The sequence below is a fragment of the Bos indicus genome, chromosome 18 (assembly GCF_029378745.1).
Source record: "Bos indicus isolate NIAB-ARS_2022 breed Sahiwal x Tharparkar chromosome 18, NIAB-ARS_B.indTharparkar_mat_pri_1.0, whole genome shotgun sequence".
NCBI lineage: Eukaryota > Metazoa > Chordata > Mammalia > Artiodactyla > Bovidae > Bos > Bos indicus.
In genome coordinates, this window is record NC_091777.1 from 55705980 (window position 1) to 55721196 (window position 15217).

A 15217-nucleotide genomic window follows, 5' to 3' on the forward strand; every position below is an offset into this window, starting at 1 on the left:
TGCATGAAAGAGAAAAATGAAAGTGAAGTTGCTCAGTCGTGTCCGACTCTTAGCGACCCCATGGACTGCATGCAGCCCACCAGGCTCCTCCGTCCATGGATTTTCCAGGCAAGAGTACAGGAGTGGGGTGCCATTGCCTTCTCCTGTCTGGGGTACATATGGGTCCTTGAATCTGGCCTCTGCCCATGCTGCTATCTACCTAAGTGCCCAGCAGGTGGAAGCCTGTCGCAGAAGGAGTCAGTGCCAAGGAGGACATGTTCCCACCCCTGTGTGCCAGGATTGAGGGCAGGCACTGTCATTGCCCATCAGCCTGTCCCAGTGCTGCATCAACCCACTTCCCCCTCTTCCTGTTTCCCCACCTCCCTTTATCCTGCAGAATCTCCAGATAATAACCGGATGGGATTAATTAGCTGGCTGCTCCCCCACCTCTGGGTGGCTGGAGTAGGCAGCGAGACAATGGAAACCCAAGCATGAATAAGGGTGTTAAATTGGAGGTGAAGGGACAGGAAAAGGGTTCTGTTTGGAAGGGGAGCGAGTGGGGTCAGGGCTGGCACAACCTGCGTTTCTGGTAGGGAGGGCAGAGCCTGAGCCACTCATAAAGGTCATTGAGGGGATTAGGAGGCTCCGTGCCTAATCTGTCAGCTTAACCAGGTCCTGGCCTGGAATCTGTCCCCGCCTGCCGAACTCTGGGACGATGAGTGAGACCCAGACACGACCCTCACACCCAATTTGGGACCTGTCCGTGGTGGGAGTGTGCCCAGTTTCTCCCTCCGAGCCAGGCCCCTGCACCTGTTTTGTCTTCAAGGAATGGAAATGAGAGGCGGGGGAGGGGAAATGGCTTCAGATGCCAGAGGAGTCGGAGAAGAGGGAGGAGTTTAAAAAGAGCAAGAGTATGAGAGGAGGGGTACGCGAAATGAGACAGTCAGAGAGGAGGGAAAGGACTCGGAGAAGGGAGAAGGGATCAGAGGTGGAAGGATGCTGAGGAAAGGTGAATTGTCCTGGGCGGGGAAAGGGTGCTAACATAAAGGGAGGAGTTTGGGGGAGAGAGGGAGGAAACTGAGAGGCTGCGAGAGGCAGGAAGGCAGCCTGTCCTTTCACTGGATTTGGCCTTCCTCTATAGTCCCATTCTCCACGACAGAGACCAAAAAGCGCAGCATTTGGAAGAAAGAGAAAGTCTTTTTTTTCACTACTCCTTGACTCTGAAAAGGCTGAGGTGGATGAGGGAGGTCAAAGGAGGAGGGTAAGGAAAGGGTCTGCAGATCGGAGAGGCCAGCACATTTGAGAAAGGGGTCCAAAAGGAAAGGGAGCCAAAGCGGCTCCCGGTTGCTTGGCAACCACTGCGGTCAAAAGCCAGGCGGGCCAGCTAGGAGGTGTGGCTCACGGAAACAACAGGGATCTGTGGCCCCGCCCCCTAGCAACAAGCCTAACAAAGTACCGCCCCCTGGCAACGTATTGCTATAGGCCCGGCTCGGTTGACCTGGTATCCTATTGCGCAGAGCCCTTGCGCAGGCGTAGTCCTCCCTCTGCGTCTGCTTAATCCCGCCTCCATCCAACTCCTTTTCGAGGCTTCTTATTGGAGGGCAAGCCTGCCAAGAACCCTTTGGTTTCGGAGGCGGGACCCGGCCCCTGCTCTCACTCCAATTGGCCCCATAGACCGTCTACTTTGGGCTGGACATTGCTACGCCTGCTTCTAGTGCGCCTATTGGCCCTGGAGGGCGATCCTTCGGTTTCGGAGGCGGAGCAGAAGAGAGGGCACGCCGTGGATTGGGCGGTGTCAAAACGAGGGGCGGTCCCTACTGGCGGGGCGGTTGGGAGACGAAGGGAGAGTCTTTTCAGCGCTGAGGACTGGCGCTGAGGAGGCGGCGGTGGCTCCCGGGGCGTTTGAGCGGGCTCACCCGAGCCCGCGGGCCAACGCGGATCCGGGCCCGACCGGCGGGACCGCCCCGGACTCCCCGCGGGCCTTCCTAGCCGCCATGGAGGACGGTGTCTATGGTAAGTCGGGGAGGGGCGGGGCCGGCTGGGAGCAGATGGAGCGTTTCTGTCTGAATGTTCCGCCGCTAACGACCTCCCTTCCACGACGCGCCTTGAGAAGCTTGTTCGGCCCTATAGTCGCCTCGCTTTTGTGGGGCGCGGGACGGGCTTCCGGCAGGGCAGGAGAGCGGGCGTTCCAGGCCATTGTTTGGGCCGAGCCTGTTTCCGGTGGCAGCGGGAGGGGGTGGGATGGAGCGGCGGAGGCGAGGCTGAGGCGGGGCTGAGGCGGAACCATTCCCTCTGGAGGGGCCGGGCGAGCCCAGTGCCTGCCGGGAGAGGGGAGGGGGGCTTCGGGGGACGGTGGGGTGGGGAGAAATCGTGGGGGCCACAGAGATTCCGCTAGGGCCGGGGCGGGGGGCTTCGATGCCCCGCCCCTTCCTTCACTCTCGCAAGCTGTCATTAGCTTCCCCTGCCATGGTTACTTTCCATGGACCCAGGAGTCCGGGCACCCAGGTCCCAAGCTACCTCGCCAAGAATGGAGGCAGAAAACCAAGACCTCAGGCCCCTTGCAAGTAATGAACCGCAGTGTCAAGCTTCCAGCCCCCTTTCCCCTGTAAACCTAAGAGTAGAGGCTCCAAGCCCCCTTCTCTCCCAAGGACTAAGAGTCTAGATTCCCAGCCCTTCCTCCCCTGGACTGAGGAATCTAGGCCCCCCAGCCCCTTCTTCCACTCACCGGAGGCGGGACTCTTATCCTCATCCTCCCCATGAACCTAGGAGCCCTGTCCTTCACCAGATTTCAGAAGTCCAGGCTCCCAGTCCCCAGAACTGATCTCCCGCCCCTGATCCCCTCCCCCAGAACCCCCGGACCTGACTCCGGAGGAGCGGATGGAGCTGGAGAACATTCGACGGCGGAAGCAGGAGCTGCTGGTGGAGATCCAGCGCCTGCGGGAGGAGCTCAGCGAAGCCATGAGCGAGGTGGAGGGTCTGGAGGCCAATGAGGGCAGGTGAGGGCTAGGGCAGGGAGCCTAGGGGTCATGGGGCCAGGCGGGGGCCAGGGATACCCAGGCATTGACCTTCCACCCTCTGCTCTCTGCCCCTGCAGCAAAACCTTGCAACGGAACCGGAAGATGGCAATGGGCAGGAAGAAGTTCAATATGGACCCCAAAAAGGTGCTTGGGGCCACAGGGCTGGGGTCGGCCAAGCTGACATCCAGATAGGATTCTGGCATCTCCGGGTTCCAGAAGTGTTGTGGTTAAAGGTCTGCCTTAGACAGGACAGAGTTGGTCCTGATCCCTGGATCCAGATATTGGCAGTATTTGTTCCCTGAACACTAACCAAGTGCTTCAGCCTCCTGATCTTTGTGTATGCTGGAACTCCTGCCTGAGTGGTCCTCCTCTCCTTTTTGCTCATATTTTAGAACCCATTTCTCTTGTCACTCTTGAGTCACCAGGAGGAGCTTGATTGAGTCTGGTAGGGAATATGGACAGAGAAGTGCCAAGACAGAGAGAAAGAGAGGTACTGGGCTGTGGACACTCAGAAGAGTGAGCCTGGTGGCATCAAGGAGGGCTTCCCTCAGGAGGATATTTGGGTCAGGTGAAGGATGACTTAGTGTTTACCAGGTGGAGAAAAGATGTTCGTTCGTTCATTCATTCATTCTTTTTACACCATTTCCTCGGGCCTCCCTCTGGCCTGCTGCTCCGCCAGGGAATGCATAGGACCCAGTGTAGGGTTTGATGCTGCCTTGCCCTCAGGGAGCCCCTAGACTCAGATACCAGGATCCAAAGTTAGGGGTCCTCAGTTCATGGTCCTCAAGACATCAAGAGAGCATGAGAAATCCCTCCTCCAGCCTGAGTCTTGACCCTCACAGCTCCTCGTGTGATGTCTTCTAACAGTTTCCCACTTTATTCTTCTTGCCAGAAGCAATGGTAGTTTGTAAAGTCATTTAGCAGACATTCATAGAGCTCCTGTTCCTTGCCAGGTCCTGCTCCAGGGGGACTGGAATTAACCAGGCAAAGGCAGAGGGAGCAGTAGATGCAAAGTCTAGGCCACCGGAGAGGCAGTGTTTAGGGGCCTGGGAAGAGCCTGAAAGTGAAACTCAGGCCCTGCTGTTGAGGATGGGTGTGGGTTTGGAGGCTAAGGTTTCTGGGGGTGTCTTTCTGAGCACACCAGCACTGAGACTCAGCCCTTCCCACCAGGGGATCCAGTTCCTGGTGGAGAACGAACTTTTGCAGAACACACCTGAGGAGATAGCCCGCTTCCTGTACAAGGGCGAGGGCCTGAACAAGACGGCCATTGGGGACTACCTGGGGGAGAGGTGAGAACCGCGCCCCCTGCACCCAGCACCTGCTGGGCATCTCCTCTCTGCCCCTTGCACCCAGCTTTTGCTGAGGAGAGGCCCTGATAGATCAGCCTTGCAACTGGACTGTGACAAGATGGACTGACACAGAGATTGGGGTGGAGGACCTTCTAAGGAACCTGGGGATCATCTGTGAGCATGTGGAGGATATGGGACCTTTGCGGACATCTGGGCAATGTGGGGACCACCACCCGTTTATGTCAGGACAGTGGAGAACATTTGTGGGTGGTATGGGAGCGTGAGAACCATTGGAGACAGCTGGTGTGCATGGGAGCGATGTGGACAGTGATGCAGGAAGTGGGAGGGGTCATCATCAGTGGATATCTGGGGAGCATGGGGGGCCCATGGACATCTGGAAACATGGGGGCCATTTGTGGATGTCCGGGGTCTGTGGACATGCACCTACAAGCATAGGGTGCATGAGACATCAGGAGTGTATGAGGACCAGCGGTGGATGTCTAGGGTGCCTAGGAGTTGATGGACTTCTGGGACACAAGCAGACGACCTGTGGATGTCGGGTGTGTGTGGGGACCATCTGGATTCCCAGGGTGCATGGGGACCTTCTGTGAAGTCTGGGAAACCTGGGGACCATTGGTGCACATCCGGGGCGTGCGGAGACCGTCTGAAATGTCTGAGGTGCAGAGGACCATGTGAGATGCCTAGGGTTTGTGTGGACATCTGGGTTGTGTGGAACTTTCTGGATATCTGTGGTGCAGAGACCATCTGTGGGCAGCTGGGGGGCATGGGGACTGGAGGTTCTGGGAGCATGGGGGTCATCTCTAGCTTTCTGGGGATCGCCTGTGGACATCTAGAGTGCATAGGGACAGTCCGGTTGTCTGACATTGTGGGGCTGGTTTTGTGGGCATCTGGGCTGCCCCGGGACTCTCCGTGGGTCTCTGGGGGATAGGAGGCCATCTCTGGGCATCCATGAAATCTGGAGTTCATCAGAGATGACCAGCAGAGCACATTTGCTGTGTTTCTCCCAACTGCACAGAGTTCAGCCACACCAGAGTTCTTAAGGCAGATGGTCTTCCCAGGAGCGTTCCAAGTGTCCCTACCCCCGTGCCAGGCCTGTGATGGGGGCTTGGCTGAAACTTTGGCTACAGAGGTAGCTGCTGTGCAGAAGAGGGGCCACAGCCTCCCCAGTACTTCACCTCCTCTCCACCCCCACCTCCCCAAGCCTCTTCCTGCCCGTGACCTTGTCCCTGTCCTCCCAGGGAAGAGCTGAATCTGGCAGTGCTTCATGCCTTCGTGGATCTGCATGAGTTCACTGACCTCAACCTGGTGCAGGCCCTCAGGTGAGAAGGATGGGATTGAAAGGGCAGGAAGGGACCTGTCAGGGCTTTCTTTACCAGTGATGATCACCCCCTCCTGAAGGCAAAAACAGAACCAAAACTTAGGGGATGGATTGCACGTGAGTGTTGCCAAAGTCCACAGTAGAGCTTCCTTCAGGCATAGCCGTATCCAGACGCTTGAATGGAATGGGAAAGACAGCTTTTGATTGTGTTCGCCACAGGGTGGGTGCTGCTCACGGTAGACCCTCCTCCCACATGACAGCAGAGGCCCCAAGCAACCATCTGTTCCATGCAGCAACCTTGGTAGAAAGAAAGGGCATTTCCATATACATCATCTAGAGTCTCCTGGCCGACGCTCAGTGGTCAGGTTGGCCACAGGTGTGGCGCCCTCATTGGCCAGTTCCTCCCATGGGCACTGAGAGTGGGTGGGGGGTGGCCCCGCCAGTCCTGGCATCTACCCTTGGCTCGTCTCTGCCGCAGGCAGTTCCTCTGGAGCTTCCGCCTCCCTGGAGAAGCCCAGAAGATCGACCGCATGATGGAGGCCTTTGCCCAGCGCTACTGCTTGTGCAACCCTGGGGTTTTCCAGTCCACAGGTAGGGGCCCAGGCCCTAGGGTCCTGGGGAAGGAGGGAGCTGGGAGTGGGGGGGACTTGAGCTCCTGGGTCCCGGAGGCTCGCATGCCCCAGTCATCACCCCATGACTGTCTGGTGCAGACACGTGCTACGTATTGTCCTTCGCTGTGATCATGCTGAACACCAGCCTCCACAACCCCAACGTCCGGGACAAGCCGGGACTGGAGCGCTTCGTGGCCATGAACCGGGGCATCAACGAGGGCGGGGACTTGCCTGAGGAGCTGCTCAGGGTCAGGCCCCCCTCCCCCCCCCCCCGGCCCCCTCAGGTCCATCCCTCTTTCTCCTCTCAGTGCCTGAGCCCCCCGCCACCCAGGATCACTGCCTCGCCACCCATGGACTGCATGGTCACACCAGCCTGCCCAAGTCTTCTCTCTTTCTCTCTCTCTGGCTGCCTGTCTTTGTCTCTCTGTTTTTCATTTTATTTTTTCTTCTGCTGCGCCAGGCAGTATGTGGGATCTTAGTTCCCGACCAAGGATTGAATCCAGGTTCCTGGCCCTCTGACTCTTTGAGGGTCTTGGTCTATCCCATTTCCCCCTGTCTGTGTGTCTGTCTGTCTCTCTCAGAATCTAGAAGCTCTTCCACTGTCTCCATCTCTGCATCTTTTTTTTCTCCCTCTCTCCTCGCCAGAGCTCCCTCCACTCTTCCCCCTTCTACTTCCCTTTTCTCCCCAGGCTCCTCCCTCCCTTGGCCATCCCACCCGTGGTCTCACTGGCTCCCAGTGAGCCCCCTCCCCACTGCAGTAGGCCTGGGAGGATCCCAGGAGCCCCGAGGTGCTGACTCTGCCTTCACCCCTCAGAATCTATACGACAGCATCCGAAACGAGCCCTTCAAGATCCCCGAGGATGACGGCAATGATCTGACCCACACCTTTTTCAACCCGGACCGGGAGGGCTGGCTCCTTAAGCTGGGTACGTCCCTTCCTGACTGCTGGCTGCCTCTGCAAGTGGGGGAAGTTAGCAGGCCCAGGTTCTAGACTCTGTTTTCGCACGTAGCCACTGTGTGACCTTAGGACAATGATTCGACCTCTCTGAACCTCAGTAGCCACATCTGAAAAGTGGGGTTGAGAACGAGATCAGGTCTCTTGTGCTGGGTCCAAGCCCAGGGCTGGCCTTGGAATCGGTGCTGTCTCACCCCTTCTGTTCACCCACACAAGTTTATGAAAGCCCTCCCCCGTGCCGGGCCCTGGTGTAGGGACTGAGGACACAGCCGAGAACCAAAGAGCACAGGCCCTGCGGGGAGAGTGTTCATGACTCAGGCTGCTCTCAGCTGTAGCAAACAAAACAACCCAAGGAACTGGGCCTTTTACCTTGCTTGGCAGGAACTCTCGGGGAGTCTGGGGCAGACCCACTCTGAGACTCCTGTATTTTTATCCCCACCTCCTGTGGCCTCCTGCTCAGCCCTGTAGCATGGTGGCTGTTCTAGAAGTGTCTTCGTTCCCCAGATGTCTCCTGTAGGCAGTAAAGAGCCTGCAGAAACGGGTCCCGGAATGCCCAGATGCACTTCTCAGCTGGTCGGATTGGTTCCTGGTGGGGAGGGGAAGAGCTTCCTGGGTGGCACTAGTGGTAAAGAACCCTCCTGCCAACACAGGAGACTTTAGAGACAGGGAGTTTGATCCCTGAGTCGGGAAGATTCCCTGAAGGAGGGCATGGCAACCCACTCCAGTATTCTTGCCTGGAGAATCCCATGGACAGAGGAACCTGGCAGGCTGCAGTCCATGGGATCACAGAGTCAGACAAGACTGAAGTGATTTAGCACGTACGTGGGGAGAGGAAGCACCCTGGCTGACTTAGGAGAATGGGGAGCCCTGGCCACGGTGGGATGGGTGGGACAGGGGCCAGTCCCCCTTGGAACACGTGGCACCAGCGGACTCTGGTTCAGTTAGCAGAGGTCCGGCAAGGGCAGCTGGCTGAGAGCTGGAGCGGTTCTCCACCCCGGCTGCCTGGGAGATTCACCTGGAAACCACAGGGGCCAGGCCACAGGCTCGTGAAATCAGGGTCTCTGTGGGCAGGATAGGCCATTGGTCATGTTGAAAGCTCTCCAGGCGGTTCCCAATGTGTGGCACAGGTTGAGAACTGCTGGCTCAGAGCTGGGCCTGGTAAATAGTAGGTGCCTAGGGAGGGTTGGCAGTGGCATTTTAATGGAAAAGTGGTGAGTGGCTGCCCCAGGGAGATAGAATCTGGCGAGGAATTACAGTGGAAGCAGCCCAGACAGGGGTATGGTCCAGAGGAAGCTTTCAGCCCGGGTGCAGGCTCAAGGCAGGCCTTTCCTCCTTTCAAGTCTCAGTATCTACTCTCTGGTGGGGTGGCAGAGGGGTACACATGGAATTGTGTTCTTAGAAGGGGGAATCTCTTCTCAGGCCACAGAGGCAGGTCCCTGGTGCACACGAAATGTGGATCGCTCCTTTCAGCCAACTTGCTGGGGCAGATGGATTCCTGCAGCGGCTCCAAGAGAGGCAGACTGGCCTGGGGGATCCCAGAGGAATTTAGATCCTTTATGGGAGGTCCAATGATGCCCCTGGCAGTGAGTGGACGGGAAGAAAAACCGGAAGGGCAGCTTCCTGAGAGACTGGTTCTCTTCCAAACTGCGCTCGGCCCCACCTCCCCGCAGCCGCAGGACTCCCTCCCATTTCTTGGATGAGGAAACTGAGGCTCGGTCACTGTCCCGCAGCCACAGGGCAGAGGTGGCATTGGACCCAGATTTGACCAGAGCGCAGCACAAGATACTAGTAAAAGGCACCTCTTAAACAGTGAAATACAAAAGGGAATCAGTGGTACTGGTAGCGGTTATAGTGAAAAAGATGGTTAATAAAAGTGTTTACTGCTGCTGTTGACTTCTTCCGGGACCACAAGGAGCCCAGAAGTAGGTCACTTTGCAGCAGGAAGGTGTGGGCCTGAGTGGATCTCCAGATGGGGGTCCAGAGAGGGCAAGTGGTTGTCCTAAGGTCACACAGATAGGTCCTACTGGTGCTAACGGGTCCCCACGGCCACCTTGGCCCACGGACTGGGGGTTTCCTCTTCTGCCTCTTGGTGATGACTGCCCCATCGTCACCGTGGCAACAGAGAGCCTGCCCGGCTGGGATAGATCCTGGGAGTGGGGCTGGAGTCAGGCACTGACGCTGGGAGGTGCTCATGGCCAACTCAGCATCCTGGGCCTCCCCGGAGGGACAGGGTCTGGCCATTACCCCCTCATGTGGATGTAACTGGTTTTCTTCCCTCTCTCTCCCTCCCTCCCTCTCTGTGTGTTTCTCTCTGCTGTTTCCGGCTCTCTCTGTCCCACCCGCTGCGCATCCCTCCCTGCCCCCGCCCGCGGCTCTTGGGGGCACTCCACTCTTGCGCCCTCCCTCCTCCTCGCCTGGTCCTGCCTGCTTTCTCGCTGTCTGCCCCAGGAGGTAGGTACACAGCCGGCCCCATCCTTGCTGCCCAACACGACACAAAGGGAGGGGACTGCCCTGGCCTCGGGGCCCACAGGAGAGGGACTGGGGGCCCGGACCCGGGTCCACAGACAGGCTTAGAGAGCGTAGAGCCCCACACTGGCGGGTGGACCGGTTCGCTGGGCCCAGACTCCTCGCCTGTCCCTGCTTGTCTGTCCTCCCACGCATCGCTTTGTCCTAGGCCCTGACAGCCCCACCTTCCCTGCGCTCTGTCTCTGCCCCCTTCCCCGCCGTCTCAGAGGCCCCCCTGCCCCCCTGTTGAGCCCAGGCCCCCTCCCCCCCTTCCCTTCCAGGGGGCCGGGTGAAGACGTGGAAGCGGCGCTGGTTCATCCTCACCGACAACTGCCTCTACTATTTTGAGTACACTACGGTGAGGGCGGGGCCGGGCGGGGCGGGGCGGGGCGGGCTCCCAAGACCAAGGTTGGTACTCGGGGGAGACTCGGAATCTGAATCCTGTCAAACTCGTTCTCTCAGGACAAGGAGCCCCGAGGAATCATCCCGCTGGAGAATCTGAGCATCCGCGAGGTGGACGACCCCCGGAAACCAGTAAGACCCTCCCTGTACCCTGTCCTGCTGGCGGTGGAGGGCTCCTCTGGCCCCAGGGCTGGCACTTCTAGCCGTCCTTCCTCTCCCTTGTCTCCCCAGAACTGCTTCGAGCTGTACATCCCCAACAACAAGGGGCAGCTCATCAAAGCCTGCAAAACAGAGGCGGACGGCCGGGTGGTTGAGGGGAACCACATGGTGTACCGGATCTCGGCCCCCACGCAGGAGGAGAAGGACGAGTGGATCAAGTCCATCCAGTGAGCAGGGGTCCGGAGTCCTGGGGGAAGGGAGGGTGGCCAGGGGCCCAGGCTCCTCAGTGCTCACCCTGGAACCCCGCTCCTTCCGCAGGGCCGCTGTGAGCGTGGACCCATTCTATGAGATGCTGGCAGCAAGGAAGAAGCGGATTTCAGTCAAGAAGAAGCAGGAGCAGCCCTGACCCCTTGCCCCCCACTCCATTATTTATTTCGGAGCTGCCCTGCCCGGGTGGCCGGACCCCTGGGCCTCGGGGCTTCGGATCCTGGTTCCTCATTTGGAAAACTCATCACCTCTAGCTCCTCTCTCGTTATTTGTAATTAGCACCCTGTTGGTAATCTTATTAATTATTTAACCACTTGCAGCCTGCAGACCCACCTTATTTCTCAGGGTTCACGGAGCTAAGGTGCTTGGCAGGGCTGGCCCAGCACCCCCACCCGTGACCAGGGCCCAGAGTGCTGATCTGTTGGTAGCTTTCATGATGTGTGTGAAAACAGTGCTGACCGTGTAGCAGCATGGGTGTGCCTCCAGGATGGCTCAGTTCTGGCCTCACCTGGAGCCTGCGAGGGTGGAGTAAAGGGAGGAGCTTAGCTTGGCTGGAATTAGCTTTCAGTTAGAGCTGCAGGGCACTGAGTGCAGGTATGCAGAGCTTCCCGGATAAGGTGCACCGTTCATTCTAGACGTTACTTGACATCCAGACACACACTTGTTCCACCTTTGCTCACACGGGCTTGTGGTCTTGGAGGAGCAACACATACCTGATGGGCTTGGGCTGATGCTTTGAGGACAAAGCTAGGAGCCAGAAGAGCTTTGAAGGGGGACTGCTCTGGGAGGGTGTGGAAGGACAAATCTGGAAAAAGGAAGGATGAAGGCTGGAGTGTTGGGTACAGCGAGTGGAAGGCCCTGCTCAGGGTGCTGGGCCAGAGGCCAGTGCTGTCGGAAATGGGCTGGGTGTGCCCAGTGTAGGTGGAGTGGGGCTGGGGGCTGGCGGCAGGGATCTGGGTGGTTTGAACTAGGTTTCTCAACCACATGACAATCATCCTTTGGAGGTCATTTTAACACCAGGCAGAGAGAGCGCTGAGAACCCGCAGTTTTATAACATCTTTCCCAGGAATCTGACAACCTCCTAAGTGTAAGGACCACTTCCTCTGAGGGTGAAACCTTGGAGGGTTGGGTACCCCTGAGCCTCAGGTCCAGGTCTGTCCCCTGTTGCCTTCCAGCTTGGGGTGTCCCCAGAGAACAGAAGCGCACGGATCCCAAGACGGGTATCTACAGGCTCATGTGTCTCTCCTATGTCCAGACCTGCAGCTGAGGGGGATTTAGTACAAGAAACCACAACCCCAGACAGGCCCAGGACCAAGCCCAGGCTGGAAGGGAAGCCTGTTGCCCCCAGATGTGCCAGACTTGCAGTTATTCCCACCTGTTGTGTCCTCTGTGTCCCAATGCTGCCAGTGAGGTGAGGGAGATCTGGCCCCGCCCTTGGCCAAAGGCTTCCACAGGCAAGAAAGCTCCTAAAGGCTGTTAGCAGTGTGAGGTGGTGCGCTCAGGTGAGGCTGCTGGACTGCACTTCCCAGCAGGCGGTCAAGCGCTCGCCACCCCACTGTTGGGAGAACCATTCCAGAGGTCTGGGAATTTCCCTTAGGCTGACCCCCATCCCCTCCTCCACTACATAGGCACTTAGGCATGCTGGGAAAGGAGACCTGGCCTGCTCGTTTCAACCCCAGGGGCTGATGGGAAATGGAGTTCCCAAATGAAATAGAATTCCCAACTCCTCTGAAAGGTTCCATGGAAATGGAACCTTTGACCCAAGAAAGTCATGGGAAATGAGGTCCCTGGATTAATAGTCCCACCACAGTCTTCCCCTTATTTCGCTCTACTGCACGGACTTCCTGGTGGCTCAGTGGGTAAAGAATCCGCCTGCAGTGCAGGAGAGACAGGAGATGCAGGTTCTATCCCTGAGTCTGGAAGAGCCCCAGGAGAAGGAAATAGCAACCCACTCCAGTATTTTTTCCTGGAAAAACTCCATGGAGAGAGGAGCCTGGTGGGCTACACTCCAGAGGGGCTCAAAGAATTAGACACAACTGAGCGACTCCACTATCCTTCCCTGGAAAATTCCATGGAACAGAGGAGCCTGGCAGGCTATATATAGTCCATTGGGTCGTGAAGAGTCAGACATGACTCCGCACAGAACACATGGGATGAACCCATAGGTACTGAGTGCCTACTGTGCGGAAGTACCTGGCTCAGTGGAGATGCCCCGGAAGAGCTTTCCAGGCATAGCGAATGGCTTGTGCTGAGGCAGGAAAAGTATATTACGTTGGAGTAAGTGACAGCAGCTCACTGCGTGTACAGTAGTGATGCAGTGGGGATGGGGTGATGGGAAATGAAGGGGATGCCTGAGCTGATCATTTGGGGCCTGGACAGCTAGCTGTGTTAGGACTTTGAATGTATCTTTAAAATGGGAAGCTCTCCAAGGGTATGATGCAGGAGAGTGACGTACTTGGATTGACGTTGCAGGAGTCGTCTCTGGCTGCTGCAGAATAATTTGGAGGTGAACGGGAGCAGTAGCAGGGGGGTAAGTTAGGAGGCTGTGTGGTCATCCAAGTATAAAAGGGTGTGACTAGAGGTGGAGAGACCTGGACCCATGAGAGTCATTTTGGAAGAGGAGCCAGCAGGACTTGGAGAGGGCTGGGTCAACTCTGGGATTCTCAGTTGAGCAACTGGTGAGCAGCAAAGTCATTTACTGAGACGGCCAAAGAAGGGCTTTACAGGGGAGAAGTCAATGGTTCTGTTTGGCCAAATTAAGCTGGAGATGCCTGTGGAACAGTCAGATCACCTCCAAATTGTCCTTCAGTTGTCCGCTAATCAGTCTTCTCCCCAAGCACTGAGAAATTCTGGCTTCCAGCTTCCACTTCTCCCAGGACCCCATACTCCCAACCCTCTCATTACAAATTGAACCATGTCCCCCACAAATCCAGGTACTGAAGTCCCAACACCCAGTACCTCAGAATGTGATCTTATTTCAAAATAGGATCATTGCAGATATAATTAGTTAAGATGAGGTCATTCATGTGGGCCCTAACCCAGTTTGACTGATGTCCTTACAGAAAGGGCCATTTCAGACCCACAGAAGGAGGGAACACCAGCTGACGATGAAGGCAGAGATGGGGATGGTTCTGCAAGTCGAGGAACACCAGAGACTGCCAGACAACCACCAGAAGCTAAGAAAGGTCTGGAATAGATTCTCCCTCACCATCAGAGGGAACCAACTCTGCCGACACCTTGATTTTGGATATCTAGTCTCCAGAACTGTGAGATGATGTCTGTGGTTGAAGCCACCCAATCAGTGGGATTGGTTACAGCAGCCCTAGTGAACTAATACTACCCTTTCACCCTCAGACCTTGGAGTCCAGGATCCCAGCCTCCTCCTCCCTCAGACCCAGGAGCCTGGGCTTTCATTGCGCCTAACCTGGCTGGGCTCCATGCAGCGCCCACCTTGGGCAGATGTGCTACATATCAGTTCAAGAAATACTGAATGTGTCAGCAGCGGCAGCAGGGGAAAGAGGCAAAACCTAACCCTCTCACTCACCTTTTCTCCACCCCCCACAACGTACATGTGACCCTAATGCTCTCATCACCTTAATTCTTAAGCCAGGAGTCCACACAGCATCCCAGCTGAGTCTCCTGACCCCCCCAACTCTTCCCTCCTCCAAACTACATCCCACAAAGACAAATGAATCGGGTACCAAGGTGCAGGGCAGGGGGGCAAGGGCACAGACAAGTGGAAGCCAGGAGATCCTAGATGCAAAGACAGGAAGAAGACAAACCCAGTCAAAGGAAAAAAAGAGAAAAGATGGAATCAGTCAAGGACAAGTTGAGAAAAAGTCAAGACAAAAAGCCATGGCAGAAAGACATCACAGAGACAGGAAGGTGACAAGGAGACACAGACAAGGAGAAAAAAGGTAGAGATGGGGAGAAGCTCAGACAGAAATAGAATCAGATGGGAAGAAAGGCTGAGAAAAAGACACAGATGGAGAGATGGGAAAATAAAGACCAAACTAGGGCTGGGTGGAATGGGAAACTGAAGGGAAAGGAACAAAACAAAATCTCAGTGAAGAATTTTGATTAAGGTGAAGGCAAAAGAATGTCAGGGAGGTAGGCGGTCACATGGAGAAAGAGGTAAACTGAGGCACAGTCACCGTGGGCAGGGAGGTAGATGCGACAGGCAGTGCCGTTCTGTGGTGTGTGGGAGGTGGCCACGATCCAGTGTGGGTGCTGGCAGGTCGCTTCTGAGCCCCTCCCTCAGCAGCATTGGCCCTGGGACATCTGGCCACCATCACAGGCCACCTTGCAGAAACCTGGCTCTGCCCCATTCCCGAACCCTCACCGACTCCTCATCACCTCCTGAACTGTAAGTTGAGACAGTGGTAGAAGTCAGTGATGCCCACACCAGACACAGAGCTGAGATCCAGAGAAGTGGGAAGCCTGGGGTCTCACTGCCACACAGGCGTTTCTGCCTTCCTGACCTCAGTGTTCCCATCTGTCAAATGGGGCTGTGAGAATGGACGCATCTCCTAGACAGCCTCCCCTCTTTGCCTCCTGAAACACACACACGCCCCACGTTCCTCCAAAAAGTTGTTTTTGTCTTTTTTAAATAATGTGAAAATGCCACGCGAAGGTTTGAACCAGAGACCCCTCCAGGGGCCAGGCCGGAGTGGAGAAGGGGAGACGCGAGATGG

General features: G+C 56.6%; 1 protein-coding gene across 2 annotated transcripts; it reads left to right on the plus strand.

Annotated features, from left to right (window-relative positions):
- The first annotated feature begins 1771 nt into the window (after positions 1-1771).
- On the plus strand, positions 1772-10842 carry CYTH2 (cytohesin 2). 2 transcript variants are annotated; one of them, XM_019979977.2, is made up of 12 exons: positions 1772-1992; positions 2828-2975; positions 3074-3140; positions 4167-4285; positions 5545-5625; positions 6103-6215; positions 6335-6483; positions 7050-7161; positions 9977-10053; positions 10158-10229; positions 10329-10483; positions 10575-10842. In XM_019979977.2, exons 1-12 carry the CDS (start codon positions 1974-1976, stop codon positions 10660-10662), a joined length of 1200 nt encoding a protein of 399 aa, XP_019835536.2. In that variant the 5' UTR covers positions 1772-1973; the 3' UTR covers positions 10663-10842. The 2 variants fall into 2 exon arrangements, with proteins under 2 accessions (XP_019835536.2, XP_070627506.1); XM_070771405.1 differs by lacking the exon at positions 1772-1992 and adding an exon at positions 2413-2543.
- Positions 10843-15217: the final 4375 nt, after the last annotated feature.